Consider the following 23,849-nt stretch of genomic DNA (forward strand, 5'->3'; position numbering starts at 1 on the left):
ATGATTTTAAAGTTGTTATTTAAAATAGAAAACTGAAAACAAATATGTGAATTAAGAAGTTAAATCAAATACAACAGATTATCTTGCATTTTTTTATTTTTAAAACTGTCAGTAAATGAAAGAGGAAAAATAGATTTGATTTTAAAATATTTCAAATTTAAAAAAGCAAATAAATATTTGTTTGAATAAGTGGAATAGAATACATTAATTTTTCGTCCGATAGTAAATGTAAGAACTGTCAAAAATAGAAAATAGAATTGATTTTAAAATATTTCAAATATAAAAATTAAAAGAAATATTAGAAACACAAAGTGAAATAAAAGAAAATATAAAACAAAATAGAACGAAAGAATTAACAAGGTTTTTTCAGGAAAGAATGTAAAAATTAAAAACTAAAAATGTTCTACGCACGGGCGAGGTAGGCGTGGGACGGCCCACCCGAATTGGGCCCAAGCTAGCGGCGCGCCGGGCACAATCGAGGGGTGCTGGGATTTGAGTACAACCTCGCCCAGCAAGGGGAGGTCGCAGCGGTTTATATACCGTGCTGAGCTTTCCCTCTCAAGTTCCCACCTAAAGCGGGTGGCACATTGCCTAACCCAGTCCGTCCCTGCCCCGTGGGGCCCACAAGTAGTATATTTACAATCCCGGCGGGCCTGCATCCTGGCCCAATAAATGATTGAGTTTCTAGTCGTATGTAGGCCATTGAATTGTGAATTATGCAGCTAGTAGGCGGTCTTTTTTATTTCACATTTTATTTTTCGCATTTGTCACATGTCACTATAAAATATAAAGATTTGTAAAGAATATAACGCAACATTATTTCATACATTTTTGAATTTTATATCTGTTAGAAAAAATAAAAAGAAACTAAGTGAAATAAATGAGAACATATTATCTTGCATTTTTTGAATTTTTAAACTGGCAGATTAAATGAAAGAGGAAGAATAGATTTGATTTTTAAAATTTTCAAATAATAAAGAGCAAACAAATATTTACTGTCAACTTGCAACAATGGACATGCTGATGTAGGCAATAGTAGAGAGCAAGGATAAAAACATAAGGGTGCTAATATGAAGAAAGTAGGTGGCCAGATCACATTTACTTCATGCAAAAGCCAAGGGTCCGCCCCGACGCCTTCACCGCCCCGCTCCGCCTCTCCCCCGATCGACGCCGTCGCCGCGCCGCCCCGCGCTACGGTCCGGCGGCCTTTGTTTGATGTTTTTTTGTTCATATGATCATATGATATTTTTTGTGCATATGATGTATTTTTCATATGATGTTTTTTTTTCATATATGTATTAATTTTTTTATTTATATGTATGTATGTTCTCTGTGTATATATGTTCATATATGCAAAAGTTAGATTTTTAGAAAAGCTCCATCTATATGTATGTTTCTCTGATTTAGTGCATTTTAGGTTAGTTTAATTTTTAGAAAAGTTTTATATATTTAGGAAAGAAGGAAGCACTAGTTGAAAAAGGACCTAATGTGAGACACATTATTCCCGGTTTTATTTCGGCGCGGTACTAATGATACCATTAGTACCGGTTCGAACGGCTATGCATTAATGTCGGTTCGTTTTGACCCTTTAGTACCGGTTAGTGCCACGAACGGTACTAAAGGGGTGGTGGCAGGCTGGCGTCAGGCCGGGGCCCGGCGATCACTTTTAGTACCGGTTCGTGGCACAAACCGGTACTAAAGGTTCCCTTTAGTACCGGTTCGTGACACGAACCGGTACCGAAGGGGTTTGATAGCCTATGGCCTGTTTGCAATTTTTTAGAATCCTCAAATTCCAAAAGGAAAAATAGATATGCTCAAATTTTAGTTTTTTAAATTTTGGTTAAATCTGGTCAAACTATGGTCAAACTAATTATTCAAGAAGTATTAATGTTGCTACATAATTATTCAAGAATATTAGTGTTACTAAAAAATTATTTCAAATTTTTGAATTTTGGTCAAATCTGGTCAAACTATGATGAAATATGGTCAAACTTATTCAAGAAATATTAGTGTTACTAACTGTTTTTTAGAATAATAGTTCCAAACTCAAACGGTAAAACGTGTGAACTAATGCTCAAGCTAAACTGCTGAGGGTTAATAGGGTTGACAGCTTACATTTGTCAGGAAAAGAACAAGTGCAGACTTGGAAAGTTGGAGGAATAGAACTCCGAAGTTAAGCGTGCTCAGGCTGGGGGAGTGAGAGGATGGGTGACCGGTCGGGAAGTTAGACGATTTGGAATGAGTGACCCACACTTGAGCAGTTAAGAGGGATGATTAGAGACTAAATCATCAAATAATTCAAAAAATTGAAAATCGAAAAAAAATATTTCTTACAAAATTTTCAAAAAAATTCAAAAAAATATATCTTTAGTACCGGTTGGTAACACCAACTGGTACTAAATGTTGGAGAACATAGTAATTTCAAAAAAATTCCTACGCACACGCAAGATCATGGTGATGGCATAGCAACGAGAGGGGAGAGTGTTCGTCCACGTACCCTCGTAGACCGTAAGCGGAAGCGTTATGACAACGCGGTTGATGTAGTCGTACGTCTTCACGATCCGACCGATCCAAGCACCGAACGTACGGCACCTCCGAGTTCAGCACACGTTCAGCTCGATGACGATCCTCGGGCTTCGATCCAGCAAAGCTTCGGGGAAGAGTTCCGTCAGCACGACGGCGTGGTGACGATGATGATGTTCTACCGGCGCAGGGCTTCGCCTAAACTCCGCGACGATATGACCGAGGTGGAATATGGTGGAGGGGGGCACCGCACACGGCCCCTACGGGTTCGAGAACTATGTAGACATGACCTAGAACCATTCTTGGTCAATAACCAATAGCGGGACCTGGATGCCCATATTGGTTCCTACATATTCTACGAAGATCTTTATCGGTCAAACCGCATAACAACATACGTTGTTCCCTTTGTCATCGGTATGTTACTTGCCCAAGATTTGATCGTCGGTATCCAATACCTAGTTCAATCTCGTTACTGGCAAGTCTCTTTTCTCGTTTTGTAACACATCATCTTATAATTAACTCATTAGTTACAGTGCTTGCAAGGCTTAGGTGATGAGTATTACCGAGAGGGCCCAGAGATACCTCTCCGACAATCGGAGTGACAAAACCTAATCTCGAATTATGCCAACCCAACATGTACCTTCGGAAACACCTGTAGAGCACCTTTATAATCACCCAGTTACGTTGTGACGTTTGGTAGCACACAAAGTGTTCTTTCGGTAAATGGGAGTTGCACAATCTCATAGTTGCAGGAACTTTGTATAAGTCATGAAGAAAGCAATAGCAATATACTAAACGATCAAGTGCTAGGCTAACGGAATGGGTCATGTCAATCACATCATTATCCTAATGATGTGATCCCATTAATCAAATGACAACACATGTCTATGGTTAGGAAACATAACCATCTTTGATTAATGAGCTAGTCAAGTAGAGGCATACTAGTGACTTTATGTTTGTCTATGTATTCACACATGTATCATGTTTCCGGTTAATACAATTCTAGCATGAATAATAAACATTTATCATGATATGAGGAAATAAATAATAACTTTATTATTGCCTCTAGGGCATATTTCCTTCAGTCTCCCACTTGCACTAGAGTCAATAATCTAGATTACATAGTAATGATTCTAACACCCATGGAGTCTTGGTGCTGATCATGTTTTGCTTGTGAGAGAGGCTTAGTCAACGGGTCTGCAACATTCAGATCCGTATGAATCTTGCAAATCTCTATGTCTCCCACTTGGACTTGGTCCCAAATGGAATTGAAGCGTCTCTTGATGTGCTTGGTCCTCTTGTCAAATCTGGATTCCTTTGCCAAGGCAATTGCACCAGTATTGTCACAGAAGATCTTCATTGGTCCCGATGCACTAGGCATGACACCTAGATCGGAAATGAACTCCTTCATCCAGACTCCTTCATTTGCTGCTTCATAAGCAGCTATGTACTCCGCTTCACATGTAGATCCCGCCACGACGCTTTGTTTAGAACTGCACCAACTTACAGCTCCACCGTTTAATAAAAACACGTATCCGGTTTGCGATTTAGAATCGTCCGGATCAGTGTCAAAGCTTGCATCGACGTAACCGTTTACGACTAGCTCTTTGTCACCTCCATATACGAGAAACATATCCTTAGTCCTTTTCAGGTATTTCAGGATGTTCTTGACCGTTGTCCAGTGATCCACTCCTGGATTACTTTGGTACCTTCCTGCCAAGCTTATTGCTAAGCATACGTCAGGTCTGGTACACAACATTGCATACATGATAGAGCCTATGGCTGAAGCATAGGGAACATTTTTCATTTTCTCTCTATCTTCTGCTGTGGCCGGGCATTGAGTTTGACTCAACTTCACACCTTGTAGCACAGGTAAGAATCCTTTCTTTGCCTGATCCATTTTGAACATTTTCAAAATTTTGTCAAGGTATGTGCTATGTGAAAGTCCTATTAAGCGTCTTGATCTATCTCTATAGATCTTGATGCCCAATATGTAAGCAGCTTCAGCGAGGTCTTTCATTGAAAAACTTTTATTCAAGTATCCTTTTATGCTATCCAGAAATTCTATATTATTTCCAATTAATAATATGTCATCTACATATAAAATTAGAAATGCTACAGATCTCCCACTCACTTTCTTGTAAATACAAGCTTCTCCAAAAGTCTGTATAAAACCATATGCTTTGATTACACTATCAAAGCGTTTATTCCAACTCCGAGATGCTTGCACCAGTCCATAAATGGAACGCTGGAGCTTGCACACTTTGTCAGCACCTTTTGGATCAACAAAACCTTCCGGCTGCATCATATACAACTCTTCTTCTAGAAATCCATTCAAGAATGCAGTCTTGACATCCATTTGCCAAATTTCATAATCATGAAATGCAGCAATAGCTAACATGATTCGGACGGACTTAAGCATTGGTATGGGTGAGAAAGTCTCATCGTAGTGAACCCCTTGAACTTGTCGAAAACCTTTTGCAACAAGTCGAGCTTTATGGACAGTTATATTACCATCAGCGTCAGTCTTCTTCTTAAAGAACCATTTATTCTCAATGGCTTGCCGATCATCGGGCAAGTCAACCAAAGTCCATACTTTGTTTTCATACATGGATCCCATCTCAGATTTCATGGCTTCTAGCCATTTTGCGGAATCCGGGCTCATCATCGCTTCCTCATAGTTCGTAGGTTCATCATGGTCAAGTAACATGACTTCCAGAATAGGATTACCGTACCACTCTGGTGCGGATCTTACTCTGGTAGACCTACGAGGTTCAATAGAAACTTGATCTGAAGTTTCATGATCATTATCATTAGCTTCCTCACTAATTGGTGTAGTTGTCACAGGAACCGGTTCTCGTGATGAACTATTTTCCAATAAGGGAGTAGATACAGTTATCTCATCAAGTTCTACTTTCCTCCCACTCACTTCTTTCGAGAGAAACTCCTTCTCTAGAAAGGATCCATTCTTAGCAACGAATGTCTTGCCTTCGGATCTGTGATAGAAGGTGTACCCAATAGTCTCTTTTGGGTATCCTATGAAGACACATTTCTCCGATTTAGGTTCGAGCTTATCTGGTTGAAGTTTCTTCACATAAGCATCGCAACCCCAAACTTTAAGAAACGACAACTTTGGTTTCTTGCCAAACCACAGTTCATAAGGCATCGTCTCAACGGATTTTGATGGTGCCCTATTTAACGTGAATGCGGCCGTCTCTAAAGCATAACCCCAAAATGATAGCGGTAAATCAGTAAGAGACATCATAGATCGCACCATATCCAGTAAAGTACGATTACGACGTTCGGACACACCATTTCGTTGTGGTGTTCCAGGTGGCGTGAGTTGCGAAACTATTCCACATTGTTTCAAGTGTAGGCCAAACTCATAACTCAAATACTCTCCTCCACGATCAGATCGTAGAAACTTTATTTTCTTGTTACGATGATTTTCCACTTCACTCTGAAATTCTTTGAACTTTTCAAATGTTTCAGACTTGTGTTTCATCAAGTAGATATATATACCCATATCTGCTCAAATCATCTGTGAAGGTGAGAAAATAACGATACCCGCCGCGAGCCTCAACATTCGTTGGGCCACAAACATCAGTATGTATGATTTCCAACAAATCAGTTGCTCGCTCCATAGTTCCGGAGAACGGCGTTTTAGTCATCTTGCCCATAAGGCACGGTTCGCAAGTACCAAGTGATTCATAATCAAGTGATTCCAAAAGTCCATTAGTATGGAGTTTCTTCATGCGCTTTACACCGATATGACCCAAACGGCAGTGCCACAAATAAGTTGCACTATCATTATTAACTCTGCATCTTTTGATTTCAACACTATGAATATGTGTATCACTACTATCGAGATTTAATAAAAATAGACCACTCTTCAAGGGTGCATGACCATAAAAGATATTACTCATATAAATAGAACAACCATTATTCTCTGATTTAAATGAATAATTGTCTCGCATCAAACAAGATCCAGATATAATGTTCATGCTCAACGCTGGCACCAAATAACAATTATTCAGGTCTAAAACTAATCCCGAAGGTAGATGTAGAGGTAGCGTGCCGACCGCGATCACATCGACTTTGGAACCGTTTCCCACGCGCATCGTCACCTCGTCCTTGGCCAGTGCTCGTTTATTCCGTAGTCCCTCTTTCGAGTTGCAAATATTAGCAACAGAACCAGTATCAAATACCCAGGTGCTACTACGAGCTCTAGTTAGGTACACATCAATAACATGTATATCACATATACCTTTGTTCACTTTGCCATCCTTCTTATCCACCAAATACTTGGGGCAGTTCCGCTTCCAGTGACCAGTCTGCTTGCAGTAGAAGCACTCAGTTTCAGGCTTAGGTCCAGACTTGGGTTTCTTCTCTTGAGCAGCAACTTGCTTGCTGTTCTTCTTGAAGTTCCCCTTCTTCTTCCCTTTGCCCTTTTTCTTGAAACTAGTGGTCTTGTTGACCATCAACACTTGATGCTCCTTCTTGATTTCTACCTCCGCAGCTTTTAGCATTGCGAAGAGCTCAGGAATAGTCTTGTTCATCCCTTGCATATTATAATTCATCACAAAGCTCTTGTAGCTTCGTGGCAGTGATTGGAGAATTCTGTCAATGACGCTATCATCCGGAAGATTAACTCCCAGTTGAATCAAGTGATTATTATACCCAGACATTTTGAGTATATGCTCACTAACAGAATTAATCTCCTCCATCTTGCAGCTGTAGAACTTATTGGAGACTTCATATCTCTCAATCCGGGCATTTGCTTGAAATATTAACTTCAACTCCGGGAACATCTCATATGCTCCATGACGTTCAAAACGTCGTTGAAGACCCGGTTCTAAGCCGTAAAGCATGGCACACTGAACTATAGAGTAGTCATCAGCTTTGCTCTGCCAGACGTTCTTAACGTCGTCAGTTGCATCAGTAGCAGGCCTGGCACCCAGCGGTGCTTCCAGGATGTAACTTTTCTGTGCAGCAATTAGGATAATCCTCAGGTTACGAACCCAGTCCGTGTAATTGCTACCATCATCTTTCAACTTTGCTTTCTCAAGGAACTCATTAAAATTCAACGGAACAACAGCACGAGCCATCTATCTACAAACAAACATAGACAAGCAAAATACTATCAGGTACTAAGTTCATGATAAATTTAGGTTCAATTAATCATATTACTTAAGAACTCCCACTTAGACAGACATCTCTCTAGTCATCTAAGTGATCACGTGATCCAAATCAACTAAACCATAATCGATCATCACGTGAGATGGAGTAGTTTTCAATGGTGAACATCACTATGTTGATCATATCTACTATATGATTCACGCTCGACCTTTCGGTCTCCGTGTTCCGAGGCCATATCTGCATATGCTAGGCTCGTCAAGCTTAACCTGAGTATTCCGCGTGTGCAAAACTGTCTTGCACCCGTTGTAGATGGACGTAGAGCTTATCACACCCGATCATCACGTGGTGTATGGGCACGACGAACTTTGGCAACGGTGCATACTCAGGGAGAACACTTCTTGATAATTTTAGTGAGAGATCATCTTAAAATGCTACCGTCAATCAAAGCAAGATAAGATGCATAAAGGATAAACATCACATGCAATCAATATAAGTGATATGATATGGCCATCATCATCTTGTACTTGCGATCTCCATCTCCGAAGCACCGTCATGATCACCATCGTCACCGGCGCGACACCTTGATCTCCATCATAGCATCGTTGTCGTTACGCCATCTATTGCTTCTACGACTATCGCTACCGTTTAGTGATAAAGTAAAGCAATTACAGGGCGTTTGCATTTCATATAATAAAGCGACAACCATATGGCTCCTGCCAGTTGCCGATAACTTCGGTTACAAAACATGATCATCTCATACAATAAAATATAGCATCACGTCTTGACCATATCACATCACAACATGCCTTGCAAAAACAAGTTAGACGTCCTCTACTTTGTTGTTGCAAGTTTTACGTGGCTGCTACGGGCTTAGCAAGAACCGTTCTTACCTACGCATCAAAAACCACAACGATAGTTTGTCAAGTTGGTGCTGTTTTAACCTTCGCAAGGACCGGGCGTAGCCACACTCGATTCAACTAAAGTGAGAGAGACAGACACCCGCCGGTCACCTTTAAGCAACGAGTGCTCGTAGCGGTGAAACCAGTCTCGCGTAAGCGTACGCGTAATGTCGGTCCGGGCCGCTTCATCTCACAATACCGCCGAACCAAAGTATGACATGCTGGTAAGCAGTATGACTTATATCGCCCACATCTCACTTGTGTTCTACTCGTGCATATGACATCTACGCATAAAACCAGGCTCGGATGCCACTGTTGGAGAACGTAGTAATTTCAAAAAAATTTCTACGCACACGCAAGATCATGGTGATGGCATAGCAACGAGAGGGGAGAGTCTTCGTCCACGTACCATCGTAGACCGTAAGCGGAAGCGTTATGACAACGCGGTTGATGTAGTCGTACGTCTTCACGATCCGACTGATCCAAGCACCGAGGCGCCCAGGAGCTCGCCAAGGAGCTCGGCGAGCTCCGCCAAAGGTACGCTCTCGAGGCATCCGCGGATAGTGTGGGGAATGCCATTGACCCTCGCCTCAAGGCTGTGTACAGAGATGTCACGGAGCTTGTAGGCATTGAGGGCATACGGGATGAGCTGATTTCGAAGCTCCTTGATGGAGATGAGATGTCTAAGCAGCAACTCAAGACACTGTCTATTGTTGGATTTGGTGGATTGGGAAAGACAACGCTTGCCCGAGCCGTGTACGACAAGATCAAAGCACAGTTCGACTGTGGAGTGTTTCTTTCAGTGTCTCGGAATCCTGTCATCACAAAGATATTCAAGAAGATGTTGTATGGGCTTGACAGCAGTAAGTTTGCAAGCATCAACGAAGCCGTCAGGGACAATGAACAACTCATCAATGAGCTGAGAGCGTTTCTTCAGGATAAGAGGTATGAATTCATTCACATAAATTCCACTCTGTGCCAATAAAATTTGGACAAGTTCAAACTTGGTTATGTACGTCTCCATTTGATATGTGAACTAAACTAACACTCTAAACAATCACACAGGTACTTAATAGTGATAGATGACATATGGGGGGAAGACGCATGGGAAATTATCAAGTGTGAAGAGCGATCTTGGCAGCCGAGTAATAACAACAACCCGCATAAACAGTGTCTCTGAAGCATGTTGCCCATTTAGCAGTGATATTATTCATGAGATGAAATCTCTTGATAATGATGAATCCAAAAGGCTTTTCTACAAAAGAATATTCCCTCAAGGAAGTGAATGCCCCGCTGAATTGGAGGAAGTATCTAGAGAAATTTTGAAGAAATGTGGTGGAGTACCACTAGCCATTATTACTATAGCTAGTCTTTTAGCCAGTAATGATCAACACATAAAGCCAAAGTATCAGTGGGACAACGTACTCAATTCTATTGGCCGTGGACTTGCGGAAGGCCGTACCACGAAGGATATGCAAAGAATACTATCATTTAGTTATTACGACCTACCTTCTCATCTCAAGTCTTGTTTCTTGTATCTCAGTGTATTCCCAGAAGATTATGAGATAGATAGACCTCGGTTGATATGGAGGTGGATAGCTGAAGGCTTTATCCTGGGTGGAGAACGAGAAATTAGCCTATTTGAGATGGGAGAGACATATTACAATGAGCTGATAAACAGAAACTTGATTCAGCCAATATATGCTGATGCTGAATTTAGGGCGGAAGGTTGTCGAGTACATGATATGGTACTTGATCTCATATGTTCTGTATCGAGTGAAGAAAACTTCGTTACTATATGGGATGGCTCTAAGCACTATATGATATGGTACTTGATCTCATATGTTCTCATATGTTCTGGCTCGACATAATACCATTATGTTAAATGAACACCCCATATATTAAATGAAATAAGATAATTTGTTACTATCATATATGATGTGCGTGATTTTTCTCCATTTTATTTACCAGGAAACATAAAAGCTTAATTAAGTGTAGAGAAGATTTAGGTTTAATTATGGCATGTGGTTGACAATGTATTAAGTTTCTTGTTGTTTTGGACAAAAACTTCCCAGCATATGCACCTTTGTTTTCTTGTTTTTCGTCCACAAAGACCACCATCTATTGCTAGTTCGCCCAAAAGACCAAGATGTGCTCTTGCCCTACAAAGTTGTGTCGTGTTCTGTCCTTATCTTGTTGGAATAATCACCATAGATTTATAAATTTTACCGTCTCATTTAGCTCGAAACTAGCTCGAGATCGACTCGAGATCGTTACAAGTTGAGCACGAGTCATGTTCTAGAGCTCGATCTTGAGCTTCACTCAGTTTGAGCTCACTCAAATTTTAATATGAGTTGAGCTGAGCCAACTCCAACTCGCTCGATCTCGACTCGTTTGCAGCCCTAGCGCATGCACACCTCCCACACGGCCAAAAAACAAGAAGATGGTGGGAGGGGTGAGGGTATACATAGGCATCTATTAGTCCCGGTTGGTGGCTAGTACAGGACAGAAGCCTGCTCTTTAGTCCTGGTTCTAGCCACCAAGCGGGACTAAAGGGCAGCGCCAGGAGCGAGGTCCTTTGGTCCTGGTTCGTGTCTTGAACCGGGACCAAAGGTGTCAGACAAACCGGGACCAATGTCCCAAGAGGCCCGGCCGGCACCCTGGCCTCACGAACTGGGACTGATGCACCCATTGGTCCCGGTTCATAGGAGAACCGGGATTAATGGCCTTTTCAGGCCTGGACCAAAGCCTTATTTTCTGCTAGTGCATATATTTTATCCGGAGAATTTTCATATTATTCACTTTCAGCGCGAGTGGGATTTTTACATTATAAAACTTGGCTTGCATATTCCTACGATGAGCTTCCTTAAATGCTTGAGATTATCATGAGCTAGCAAGTTGGATGCACACCCACTTAATTAGCTGCATTAGGAGAGATTTCATACACTCATAACTCTAGTGCATCCGTGTTATGGCAATCCGTACTCCTCACATTGTTATCGATTGTAAGGCCTCTTCATTACGTAACGATCACTATCAACCCTCGTTGATACTTTCTTATACCTTTTTTTGTCTTCTCATGAAACCCCCCATCATCATTCTCTCTGCATTCCAAAGTGCTAAGACCAAGACTTGTGAATTAATCATTAAGCAAAGTGCTAAGTAGTTGAAAAGGGCTCATCATATATTCGATTATTTGACTGAAGTTTTAGGTTGTGTTATGGAAGATGTTTGAATATGATAAATCTTGGAGTGATTGGGGACATGTATATGTCATTATGAGTATCAATTGGTATTAATGGAAGCATTAATCTATGAAAAGCAATAGTAATTTTATTTACACATGTTAATTAGACATTTTTATGTGGTTTGACTTTGATTTATTATGTTTATTATGATTCATGTCTTTTCCCTATTCCTGTGAACCAAACATCCTCTAAACTCATATTCTGCAATTTTTCTTATGTTTCCTAATCCCTTTTTTTACACACATCTATTCCTGTCTAATTCCTGTGTCTTTTTCCTTTCCTATGTTTTTATAATCCTGTAAAAACCAAAGGAGGCCTGAAATCAAGGTGCACGCGATGGTCCATGGCAGTTTGGCCTATAATACATGTGATGAACGTACAGTGGTGGCGACATTCGTAACAAGAGAAGACAGGTCCTACCGTTGCTTTGAACTAGGCTTATTTCACTGGCGAGCTAGAGGCTGATATACCATGTTCTTTCTTATTTGGCCATATTAGTTAGGTAGATGCATTTGATCGTGCTGATTGCAACTTGCTAATATAATAAGGCGTGTTCATCAGTGCGCTCAAGCTCATACAGAGTTTCCGAGAAGAGATGCTTTCTTTATGAAAAAAAAGTGGTAGATGTAGTATTGGACGACGAAGCAACGATGGAATTCACATGCATGAGGCCGGAGCTGGTGACAGTGGTTGAGGAATGAGATTTAGCAGGTGGGTGGGGATGAAGAAAACTGTGTAGAGCTATTTGTCTGTCTGTGTGTCTTTTGTGGATGGACACTTTTGTAGTCCTCCACTTCAATCGACAAGGACAAACGATTGGTGGTCATTTGCATCTTGAACCATTTTTCTTGTCCTTTTTTGGCCGGCCATTTGATCGTGCTATAACGCAACTTGACATGTTTGCTTCTCGAATGCAATATAAATCTCGTAAGGCCGGCCATCCTGACGCTTAAGTCCTAACGAGTGGGTGAATGAGACAACCATCAAATCCACATGTATGAGGCCACAGCTAGAGACAGCAATTTGAGGGTGGTTAGCAAGGGATAATGAAATAATTAGAAACCAAAGCTTGATCGGTTGGCCCAACCGACAGGGAGCCGCGTAAGCCTGAAAACGACAGAATTGTATTAATTTTTGTTTACTTCTTGAACAGCTATGGTCTTATGGATCCTTTCCAGCTCCCACTGTGCAGAGTTCCTGCTGCTCCGCCTTACTCTATTTCAGGCATACGAAACAAAGTTTAAAAAATGTAATATCAGCTATGGTCTTGCAGAACCTTTCCAGCTCCCGTTGGCTAGAGTTCTTGCTCTCCTTACACCATTTCAGGCTTACGGAACAATATTTTAAAATTTTAAGAAGAAGAATGTTGTAACAGTTGGTGCAAATACCAGCTCATTCTGGACCTTTTCTACCTCGTTGATTTTTTTTTACGGGAAATGTTTTCTATCAATTCATTTTAATCATGGTACTACAACGAACACTAGAAATAATAAAAGTCACAACCGGATCCCTAGACCACTTAGCGACAATTAGAAGCACTGAAGCGAGCCGGAGGCGCACCGATATTATCGCCCATCCCTCGCCAGAGTAGGACAAGACTTATCCTAGTAGACAGTGGGAAAGTCATCATGTTAAGGCCCATAAGACCAGCCCACCTGAACAATAACCTCCGCCGATGAAGAGACGCGTAGATCAAAATGATCCAACCAGAGAACACACGAACGTAAATGAACAAAGACCGGATCTGAGTAGATTCATCCAAGACAATCAACAATCGAATCCTCTGAGATATGCCGGAGACGCACCTCCACACGTCCACCGATGATGCTAGACGCACCACCGGGACCGGGGTTAAGCAGGGAGAACCTTATTCCAGCCGCCGTCGTCTCGACTATTGAACATGACACAAACCGTAACAAAACAAAAAAATAAACATTTTAAAATGGAGCCCTCGTTGATATTTTCACAAACTGTTCCATCATATTTCTTCTTTTTTTTCGAAATTCATATTTCTTCTTCTTGAAGTGATTTTTTTAGGGGCTTGAAGTGCTTATTTTCTTGCAAACTTGACGTTGGTCGAATCTCTTAATTTGCCTTGGCGACGCGCTCTGGCTGAGAGAGCATGTTACTTTGTATTATGGTGTAGGTTGCCATCGCCCCTAACTAATCCAGATAATTAATGTAGCCAGATGAATATGGGTCTGTCTTGTCTACCTGTCTCCCTCACCTCTCACTAGTACTACCTCACCAGTCACCACACAACCGGAGCAAACAGCTCTATCGTAGACGCCTACACACCACACCCGCCGCCTGTAGATCCAAACCACAGAACTGGAGCCATGCAAGGTGCAACTGCGGCGTTGATCCCCCTCCTCCGCAAGCTCGGCGAGCTGGCCGTGGCTGAGTTCACCCTGGACAAGCGGGTGAAGAAGCGCGTCGAGTCCCTCCGCGAGGAGCTGGACATGATGCACGCGGTCCTCCATGATCTTGGCGACGTGCCGGCGGAGCAGCTCAAACCGCCGGTCCGGATCTGGGCGGCCAAAGTCCGGGAGCTCTCGTACAACATGGAGGATGCGGTGGACACCTACATGGTCCGCCTGCACCACGACAGCCATGGCGACGTCGGCCCCAACAACATGAAGAACAGAGTCAAGAAGTTCATCAAGCGAACCAAAAATCTGTTTAGCAACGGCAAGGCTCTCCATCAGATCTCCGGCGCCGTCCAAGATGCGCAGAGGCGCGCCAAGGTGCTGGGTGATCTCCGTAAAAGGTACATGCTTGAGGAGCACACCAAGGGTGAGGGGAATACCATTGACCCTCGCCTGAAGGCTGTGTACAAAGATGTCACGGAGCTCGTTGGCATCGAGGGCATACGGGACCAGCTGATCCAGAAGCTGCTTCATGGAGATGACATGTCCAGCAAACAACTCAAAACACTGTCTATTGTTGGATTTGGTGGATTGGGCAAGACAACACTCACCAAAGCAGTGTATGACAAGATCATAGTGAAGTTTGACTGTGGAGTGTTTCTTCCAGTCTCTCGAAATCCCAATATAACAAGTATTTTCAAGAAGATGTTGTACGACCTTGATAAGATTACATTTAAAGACATCAATGAATCTGCTAAAGACAATCAACAACTCATCAACGAGCTGAGAGCGTTTCTTCAGGATCGGAGGTATGAACCCATTGAGTTAAATTCAACGAACTCATTGATTTAAATTCCAAGGTTATATCATCACCCCATCTTTGCTAAGATATACTCCCTCCGTCCAGAATTACTTGTCATAGAAATGGATATACCTAGATGTATTTTAGTTTTAGAAACATCCATTCTATCCATTTCTGCGACAAGTAATTCCGGACGAAGGGAGTGTGTGTGTGTGTGTGTGTGTGTGTGTGTGTGTGTGTGTGTGTGTGTGTGTGAGAGAGAGAGAGAGAGAGAGAGAGAGAGAGAGAGAGAGAGAGAGAGAGAGACGTCTTCATTGATCTATGAACTAAAGCTCTAAAAAATCACACAGGTACTTGATAGTGATTGATGACATATGGGATGAAGAAGCATGGGAAATTATCAAGTGTGCTTTCTCTAGGAGCGATCTTGGCAGCCGAGTAATAACAACAACCCGCATAAACAGTGTCTCTAAAGCATGTTGCCCATTTAGTGGTGATATTATTCATGAGATGAAATCTCTTGATGATGATGACTCCAAAAGCCTTTTCCACAAAAGAATATTTTCTCAAGGAAGTGAATGTCCCGTTGAATTGGAGGAAGTATCTAGAGAAATTTTGAAGAAATGTGATGGAGTACCACTAGCCATTATTACTATAGCTAGTCTTTTAGCCAGTAATGATCAACACATAAGGCCAAAGTATGAATGGGACAAGGTACTCAGTTCTATTGGCCGTGGACTTGCGGAAGGCCGCACCGCGAAGGATATGGAAATAATACTATCATTTAGTTATTATGACCTACCTTCACATCTCAAGACTTGTTTCTTATATCTCAGTATATTCCCAGAAGATCACTGGATAGATAGAAGCGGGTTGATATGGAGGTGGATAGCTGAAGGCTTTATCCGAGGTGGACACCAAGAAATTAGCCTATTTGAGGTTGGAGAGACATATTACAGTGAGCTGATAAACAGAAACTTGATTCAGCCAATATATTCCGATGCTGAATTTAGGGCGGAAGGTTGTCGAGTACACGATATGGTACTTGATCTCATATGTTCTCTATCGAGTGAAGAAAACTTCGTTACTATATGGGATGGCTCTAAGCATAACAAGAACAATTCAGATAGCATGGTTCGTAGGTTATCCTTTCAAAATAGCATGTCAGAGCTCACCACTCATCAGGTTGATGCCACAAGTATGTCAAAGTTGAGGTCTGTTACTCTGTTTAGAACTGATGATAATCTGATCCGGTCTCTTTCAAGCCTCCAACTGCTGCGTGTGTTGGACTTATCAGGTTGTGATCTTTGGAAAAATAGCTACCAAATTGATCTTAGGTGTGTGGAGAAATTATTACACCTGAGGTACCTAGGGCTACAAGGTACACTGGTTGACGCTCTCCCCATTGAAATAGGAAAACTTCAATTTTTGCAAACATTGGACTTCAGGTTCGTGGTGGGTGAGAGCATTGGACTTCAGCTTCAATCTTTGGAGGTGCCATCAAGTGTTGTTCGACTAGGAAATTTGATGTGCCTATATGTTTACGAGAACACGAGATTACCAGTTGGGATAGACAACTTGGTGTCCTTAGAAGAGCTGAGTGTTGTGACGGTGGATGGTACTAATGCGATTGAGAAAGAGCTAGGCAAGCTAGTGAAGCTGAGGGTGCTTCGCATTTTGTGGGAGGGAGACGACGAGAGTGTGTGTAATTCCTTGTTGACGTCCTTGGCCAATTTGCAGAACTTGCGTACTCTGGAGATTTATCATGATGGAAATGCAAGGTTCGATGCAAACTGTGACGGCTGGGTGCCACCTCCACGCCTCCATGCACTTTGGTTTGATAGTTGTACCTCAACATTGCCTAGATGGATGAATTCATCATTGCTTCCCGTCCTCTCCTACTTGTTGATAGAAGTGGACAGGGTGAGGCCGGAGGTTGACATTCAGATCCTTGGGAAATTGCCCGCTCTTTGTTTCCTCAATCTGAACACCACCAGAGCCCAATACACTCCTGTCAAAAGATTCATCATTGGCCATGATGCATTCCCTTGCCTGAGAGAGTGTATCCTCTATAATTTCCAGACGGGGCCATCTATGTTTCCACGAGGATCTATGCCCAGGCTTGAATATATTGACTTCTGTGCCCGAGCATCGCACATCACTGGTGGTGACTTGGATGTCGACGTGCGGCACCTCCCTTCTCTACACAAAGTCACGGTTCGTCTTTGGTCTGAGGTAGACTGCTTGGCAGCAGTGCAGAAAGCGGCTGATATGCTGAACAAAGCATTGGACGTCCATCCCAACCACCCCGCCCTTCATCATTGGTTTGAGGAAGGTAAGCTTTTTCTCTCCCGAAGCCAGGCTTTGACACAATAAGCTAGCTTAATTCGCTTCTGTCTGGCCAACAATGCAAATTAATGTTCATTCATTTTTCGTTGTTCCAAAGCTTTACCCGAAGAACTAGTACAAGCAAAGGAGCCTGCAGCAGCCATCACTGTGAGCGACCGAGGAGGCGAGGCAGTTGTGATGTAGAGCTAATTCCATCCATTCAAATCCGCAGGTAAGCAACTCTCCGTGTTGATTTTTGCTCTGGCAGATGATCACGTGCGGTGCTTTTGTGCTCCATTTAAAATCAACCATCGACCTGACATGACACAACCTAAGTACAGTAGTAAGTACAAAACGAGAAATTGTTTACATTCTGTCTGACAGGAATGCTACATTTTGTTCATCATGGCTCAGGTGGCAGAGTGGTTTTTGGAGGAAGGCATGGCCCCTGGGAAACTTCTGCTTGCCACTGAACGATGCTTTCTTCCTCCTCCTAAAGTGTGAAAATCCTAAAGCTTCACACACCTATGTTTGCTTCTGTGATGTATCTATGGAACTGTGCTGGAGCTTATCTCATACGATCCCCCGAAGGCCTGCCAAGTGGTATAGTGCTTAGTTTCATTCGTTACTTCTTTGGTTACATGTTCTGTCATCTACAGATAGAGTTGTGGCAGTAAGATGTATGTGACCTAGGTGTGCGTGTGTGTGTACCAGACTTGCAGTTTATGAATGAAATCACAGCACTGTGTGCTATGTAGCTGGCTGTTCACAACTTTTTTTTTCTTTTTTCTTTTTTTGCGAACAGTTTGTAATTGGCTGGGATCAGCATGTGCGTGATATGCAATGCTTTGGACTGCTTTGGAGGGCGTTGGTCACATTTTATTTCAGTGTATGGTGTGTGATCTCTGAAGAAAATTCCTTTCAGGAGTCCTTAATTTGTACCGTGCAGTTAATTTCCTTGATGCATGTTACAGTGGCAGAAGCCGGCGGGGTGTGTCAAGTGCAGCATGTATCTCAAGTTTCCATGGAGAAGAAAGATTGACGCGAGGCTGAAAAATGGTTAATCCTGGAAATGTGCTGAGAGTGGAGTTGACTGAAAAACTCATTTCTTGCGTTCCTTTCCTATTTATTTTACTTTGCTGTTTTTTGCGATCTACCTGCTGTTACAGAGGGCGGGAGTATATGCTCTTATCGTGCTACACACAATCCAAGAATAAAAGGACTAATAATTGAAGTGCGCAGCAAACTGTTAATAGTAACTAGTACATATCTGAAAAACAGGAAATGCTGGTCCAGGTTCGTCAGACATAGCAAGCTAGGCAGAATGGAACTGTCCAGTGCGAAGTAGAAGCATTACAACGATTGAGCTTTTTCCCCGGAACTAAGGTGCAATCACAGTATGAAGAACATATTTACTGGTCAATGCTACAGAAACATGTAAGATTTTCCAGAGCCGTCATCATCATCATATAGAAACATGCCCCTAACTAACTCTGAATTTGTTGTGGTGATGCTTTGAAGAAAGAGAGATCCTGCATGCAACAGGACGCTAACTAGCTCTCAGAGATGCTGGCGGAAGCTCAGCGGAAAAGTGTGGACATGGCGTTTGAGTTAGCAAACTCTGCACACGGACTGAGTAAGCATGTACGGTAGGTAACAAGGCCGGCGGCAGCGAGCGCAAGGGCGGGCCTGGCCCGAACCCGACCATACGCGGCACATTTTTCCTCTCTGTTATTGGGCATGTTAATTAGGTGCTGAGACACAATGATTTGTGTTGCCTCTTTGAATGAAGTATAATCTAACCTACAAACCACACTATGCTACCCGCATAGCTGGTGCATTAGCATTAGCGTGTTGGGGTGAATCCGGTTCGCGCATTCCATCCCGATGTATACTTTTTACCTTGCTGTTACAAATATGGTCGTTCGTTTTACTCCACGCTGTGAGTTCGGGTTACAGTGGATGACTCCTGGGACCCTTGCGCGCAGGACGACTGAATCCAGGAATGGACAATTTATTCAAGCGTGCATAAATGCTCAGTCTGTAGCAGCATTACAACAAAACTTTTTCAACAAGCTAGCTACTATATTACAGCAAAACTCTGTATGCACAAGGAATTAGAGCAGTCTGAGAGCACTGCCTAATTGGGATGTCGCAGCGGCTCCAAATCTGGCCTGAGAGGAAAACGAAATGGCAGCGATGCGCCATGACAGGAATATTGGAGGCTGTTGCGGAGGTGGAGAGAGAGACAAATGGCGTTCTTCAGTGTCTTCCCTCGTCAAGAGGGAGGGGGACACCTGCACGATGATGACGCGACATGCATGAAACAGATTAGTACCAGAAAACCTGAATCATCGATGATGTCACCACAATGACAACATGCACTATAAAACTTGTTTTAATGTGAATCGCCACTGGATGTAATTAGTTACCTTTGAAGTTGTCAATTATGCTGAGCTCTCGCAACTCTCGGCACGTTAATTTTGTTGTTCGGATGTGTAACAAACTAACAACAAACTTAGCTTCTGAAATCACCGTTGGCTGCAAACTGTTATGCAGAATCGCAGTAAGGAGTGTAAGACTCAGAAAATGGATAACAAGGTCATGGAAATTCATCATCATGGATATTGGTGGCTCAGTCCTTACTTTGAGTCGTTGGTCAACAGGTGTGAACCTGGTAAAATTGAAACTGAAACTCTGAACGTTGTTGACACACAGCTGAGCGTTGATGCTGCCACCAGATACATGGAATGAATCAGCACCAAAAACCTGAATCATGCCACGAGTAAATATGAAATGTAACTTGTTTGAAACAGGTAATGAACAGTGTTTTTAAAAACGGGCTATGGCAAATAGCGGCGGCCCTCCAAATCAGCTATAGCGAGGCTATAGCCCGCTATTTCGCAAGTTTAGCAGGCTATGCCACATAGCGGCACCTGCTCGAACAGCTATAGCTGGGCTATAGCCGGCTATTTAAAACTTTGGCAATGAATCACCACCACGGGAAGTAATTAGGTACCTTTGAGATGATCAATTATGCAGAACCGCTCAGCTCTCAGTCAAGACATCTAGACAGAGCTTTGAATGCAAACTTGTAAATTCACTCTTGGCTGTGAATTGTTCTGTACTCCCTCCGTTCGGAATTACTTGTCCAAGAAATGAGTGTATCTAGATGTATTTTAGTTGTAGATACATCCATTTTTGTGACAAGTAATTCCGAACGGAGGGAGTAGAATCGAAGTGACGAATGTAAGACTCGATAAATGATAAAAATGGTAATGGGATTCAAAGATATAATTTCCCAGTCATTACTTTGAGTCTTAGATTAACAGGTGAACCTGTTAATACAAACTGAAATTCTGAAGGTTGACAGTGAGTCTAGTCAGCGCTAGCATCTAGCATGGACGATATGAACTAATAATCAGCCTGTTCCTAATATTGCATGAAACATATTTTAATTTGCATTGAGATATATTCAGAAAAACGGCTAGGCATACATTTTTGCTTTAAACCAACGAAGTGGAGAAAAGAAGACGTGTTTGTTGGGACGGGATAGGCCGCAATCGGGAGAAATCTAGCACGGAGTTGCAGCGTGCGGGGGAGAGGGGAACCTAACATCTGATACCATGTTTGGTAATGAGCAACTATCTTTCCTGAGGGCCAAAGGCCATTACATATACATGTGTGTCAAAGTGCAGAAAACCCCTTATACAACGGGGATACACCGAGAAGGAACTATACACATCTAACAGTGTTACCTGCACCATATACAGTAAGTAACAACCACTCCTATATATAGAAACAACTCAGATATGATCATACCGGAAGATAAATTGCTCTTCCGCACCAATTGTCAGTCTTGTGATTTGTGAAACACAAGATATGCAGTCCAGTCAATGGGAAGCCAATGCATGCATCAGTGAATCACTAAGGAGGGAAACACCTGAAGAATGATGCGCCACATGAATGGGAACAAATAAATACTTTTCCTCTCATTTTTTCGTTTGTAAAATAAGTGAAAGAACGACGGAATTGACCTTTTGAGATTGATGGTCGATAAAGAACTCAGAAGCTTCTTCAGCACATCACGACATATGCTTCCATTAGTGGTTATAGTTTGGATGTATGTTACAACCAAGTTCTGAATTCCAACTACAAAGGTGACAGTTGACTGTAATGGTTCTGAATATAATCCAAGAAATGAATGGAGCTCATTGATGAGTACTCCTTCATTGATAGAATTCATTACATTGAGTTGATCAGTTGGTGAACCTGCTAAGTAGGAACCAAAACTCTGAAGGACGCCGGTCAGTGAAACATCACCATGCATATATGCAATCTCCACAATCTACAAAAGATGCAGTTGGTAGCGGGTGGTACCATGGACTGACCAAGAGCATGTAAAATAACGTACCCTGTTTTAGCATTGAGATGTTTAGACAATTGTGAGGAAACATAGTTACATTATACCACCAAAATGGAGCAAATAGGGCGTGCTGCTTACACCATATGCATTGAAAGCATCTTCCCTTCTTTTTTCATGAAGCTTTCCACCCCATCATCATTCCCAAACTCCAATGTGTGGAGAGTAGTTGGTGGCGAGTAAACTGCAGATAGGAGCAACAAGCACTATTGAGATGATAAACTAAAGAATAGATCAAAAAAAATGGAGGCAAAGGGTGATGGACTGAACTTTGAAATGATCCTGTTAGAACTGCACGGCTACCGCATGATGATACTTCTGTTCCTTCCATTGTTATCGTTTGGGTGAAGCAACCAATGAACCCAGTCCTAAATACCAAATCCACCGTCGGCCGTAATTGTTCTGCAGAATCAGAGTGGTCATAACTCGTAAGGTCAAGAAACGAACATATGAATCCGCAAGCAAATCCACTTGATGATACTTTATTGAATAATTGGAAGACATATAGGCATTCAAACATGCAGTGCCTTCGAGCCACGACCAGCCCCAACTAGACAGTCGTCTCTGTCCGCTTGCAAGAGGTCATGATGACACCTTGCTCTGCACGTTTTTTTAGAATATATTACTCAAAGTGCTCAATATGCAAGAGGACTGATTCAGTTTGGAAGGAAAACTGGATTGAAAATCTTAACAAATTGACCCTATTTATGAGGGAAACCGCGCCGAAAACCGTACAAGTAACAAGGAAGAAACGGGGATGAGAAAGGAAATGGGCGCCGTTTGTTTGGGAAACAACTGAACCTGAATGGTGATGCCACATGAAACAAGAAAAGTGTGAATGAGTGGTTGATGTAATTCCATTTCTTGCAGCAGTGCATTTTTCTTAGCTTTAGTAGGGAAACTGAGATGAAGGAAAAAAAACGAGGAAAGAATGATCGACTGACCTTTGACATGCTACGAGTACAACTGCACAGCTCCTTCAAGACATATATTGTTGTCACTGTGTTATTGTTCGGATGCCAAAGCCATTGTCGACCAAAATTGTTCTGCTGTGTCAGAGTAACTGTTAGAAGGGAGAGAGAGGAATTGTTGCGGAATATGATGGATGTATTATCGAGCCTCGAGGGCGAGTATATATTGAGTACAAGACTTGGAGGACAAGACGCCTCTCCTAGAGATAAGGTAGGAATCCTAAACTACCAAATACATGTAACCCAAATATATCTCTAACATCCCCCCGCAGTCGTAGCGGTAGCGTTGCGAACAACATGAGCGTCGCGGACGGTCAGACTGGAGAGAATATCAGCCGACGGACTGACATCCCCCCGCAGTCCTAGCGGGAACGTCGTGGACGGTGTCGCGTCGCGGACGCATTGACTGTAGAGGAAGCCGACGAGTTGCTCAAGCGGATGATAGCCCTTTGTGCCGATGTCGATGTAGCCGAGAGCGTAGGGTGGTGTAGCCGTGGTCGAGGTAGCCGTGCGAAGAATGCCGTGGTCGATGTCGAGTCGGGGTGGCCGGTGTCGAGGAAGTCGCCGTGGAGCCGCGGGCGCAAGGGGGCGCCGAGTTAGCATGGGCGCAAGGGTGTCGAAGTAGTGGTGCGCCGGGAAGAAGATGTTGTTGACGACGCGTCGCGACGGGTTTGCCAAGCCCGGGGACACATCATGGACGAAGGCACGCACCGGTGTTGCCAGCACCGGGCATGCGTAGACGGACGAAGACGAAGTTGACGAAGCGCCGACCAGGCTTGCCAGGCCCGGGGACACGTCGTGGATGAAGGGACGCATCGGTGTTGCCAGCACCGGTCATGTGTAGACGAGGGACCTGCACGAGCTGTACGCCATGTCGGAGAAGTCGGAGGAGCCAGCCGAGAAGAACTCGACGACAATTGCGGCGTCTATCGGCGCAGGGCCGATGTCACCAACGGTGGTCGGAGTAGACGAAGTGGTCGGGGTAGATGATGGCGACGCTGGCGACGAGCTGGTGCTTGGACGAAGACGAAGGGGGTGGACGAGCGGCGGCGGCGGCTACGAAGGTAGCGGCGGCGGCGGCCAAAGAAGAGCGGCCACGGCGGCCTTACGGCGGCGGCGGCTAGGTTAGGAGTGCGGCGGCGGCTAG

At 43.1% G+C, this 23,849-nt stretch overlaps 1 protein-coding gene and 1 pseudogene across 1 annotated transcript; both read left to right on the forward strand.

Moving 5' to 3' along the window:
• Positions 1-13,156, forward strand: part of LOC119339714 — a 14,095-nt pseudogene extending 939 nt beyond the window's left edge.
• A 903-nt stretch (positions 13,157-14,059) lies between these two features.
• LOC119335961 (disease resistance protein RGA5-like) lies at positions 14,060-18,166 on the forward strand. The gene is made up of 4 exons (XM_037608004.1): positions 14,060-14,987; positions 15,331-17,315; positions 17,427-17,540; positions 17,723-18,166. The coding sequence occupies exons 1-3, from the start codon at positions 14,149-14,151 to the stop codon at positions 17,510-17,512; spliced, it is 2,910 nt and encodes a 969-aa protein (XP_037463901.1). The 5' UTR covers positions 14,060-14,148; the 3' UTR covers positions 17,513-17,540; positions 17,723-18,166.
• The last annotated feature ends 5,683 nt before the right edge of the window (positions 18,167-23,849 follow it).

Source organism: Triticum dicoccoides, chromosome 7B (assembly GCF_002162155.2).
Source record: "Triticum dicoccoides isolate Atlit2015 ecotype Zavitan chromosome 7B, WEW_v2.0, whole genome shotgun sequence".
NCBI classification, from domain to species: domain Eukaryota; kingdom Viridiplantae; phylum Streptophyta; class Magnoliopsida; order Poales; family Poaceae; genus Triticum; species Triticum dicoccoides.

Coding starts and splice junctions, on each gene's coding strand:
- LOC119335961 (XM_037608004.1), top strand. CDS start 14,149: ATGCAAGGTGCAACTGCGGCGTTGATCCCCCTCCTCCGCAAGCTCGGC. Junction 14,988..15,330: donor GCGTTTCTTCAGGATCGGAG/GTATGAACCCAT, acceptor AAAATCACACAG/GTACTTGATAGTGATTGATG. Junction 17,316..17,426: donor TCATCATTGGTTTGAGGAAG/GTAAGCTTTTTC, acceptor GTTGTTCCAAAG/CTTTACCCGAAGAACTAGTA.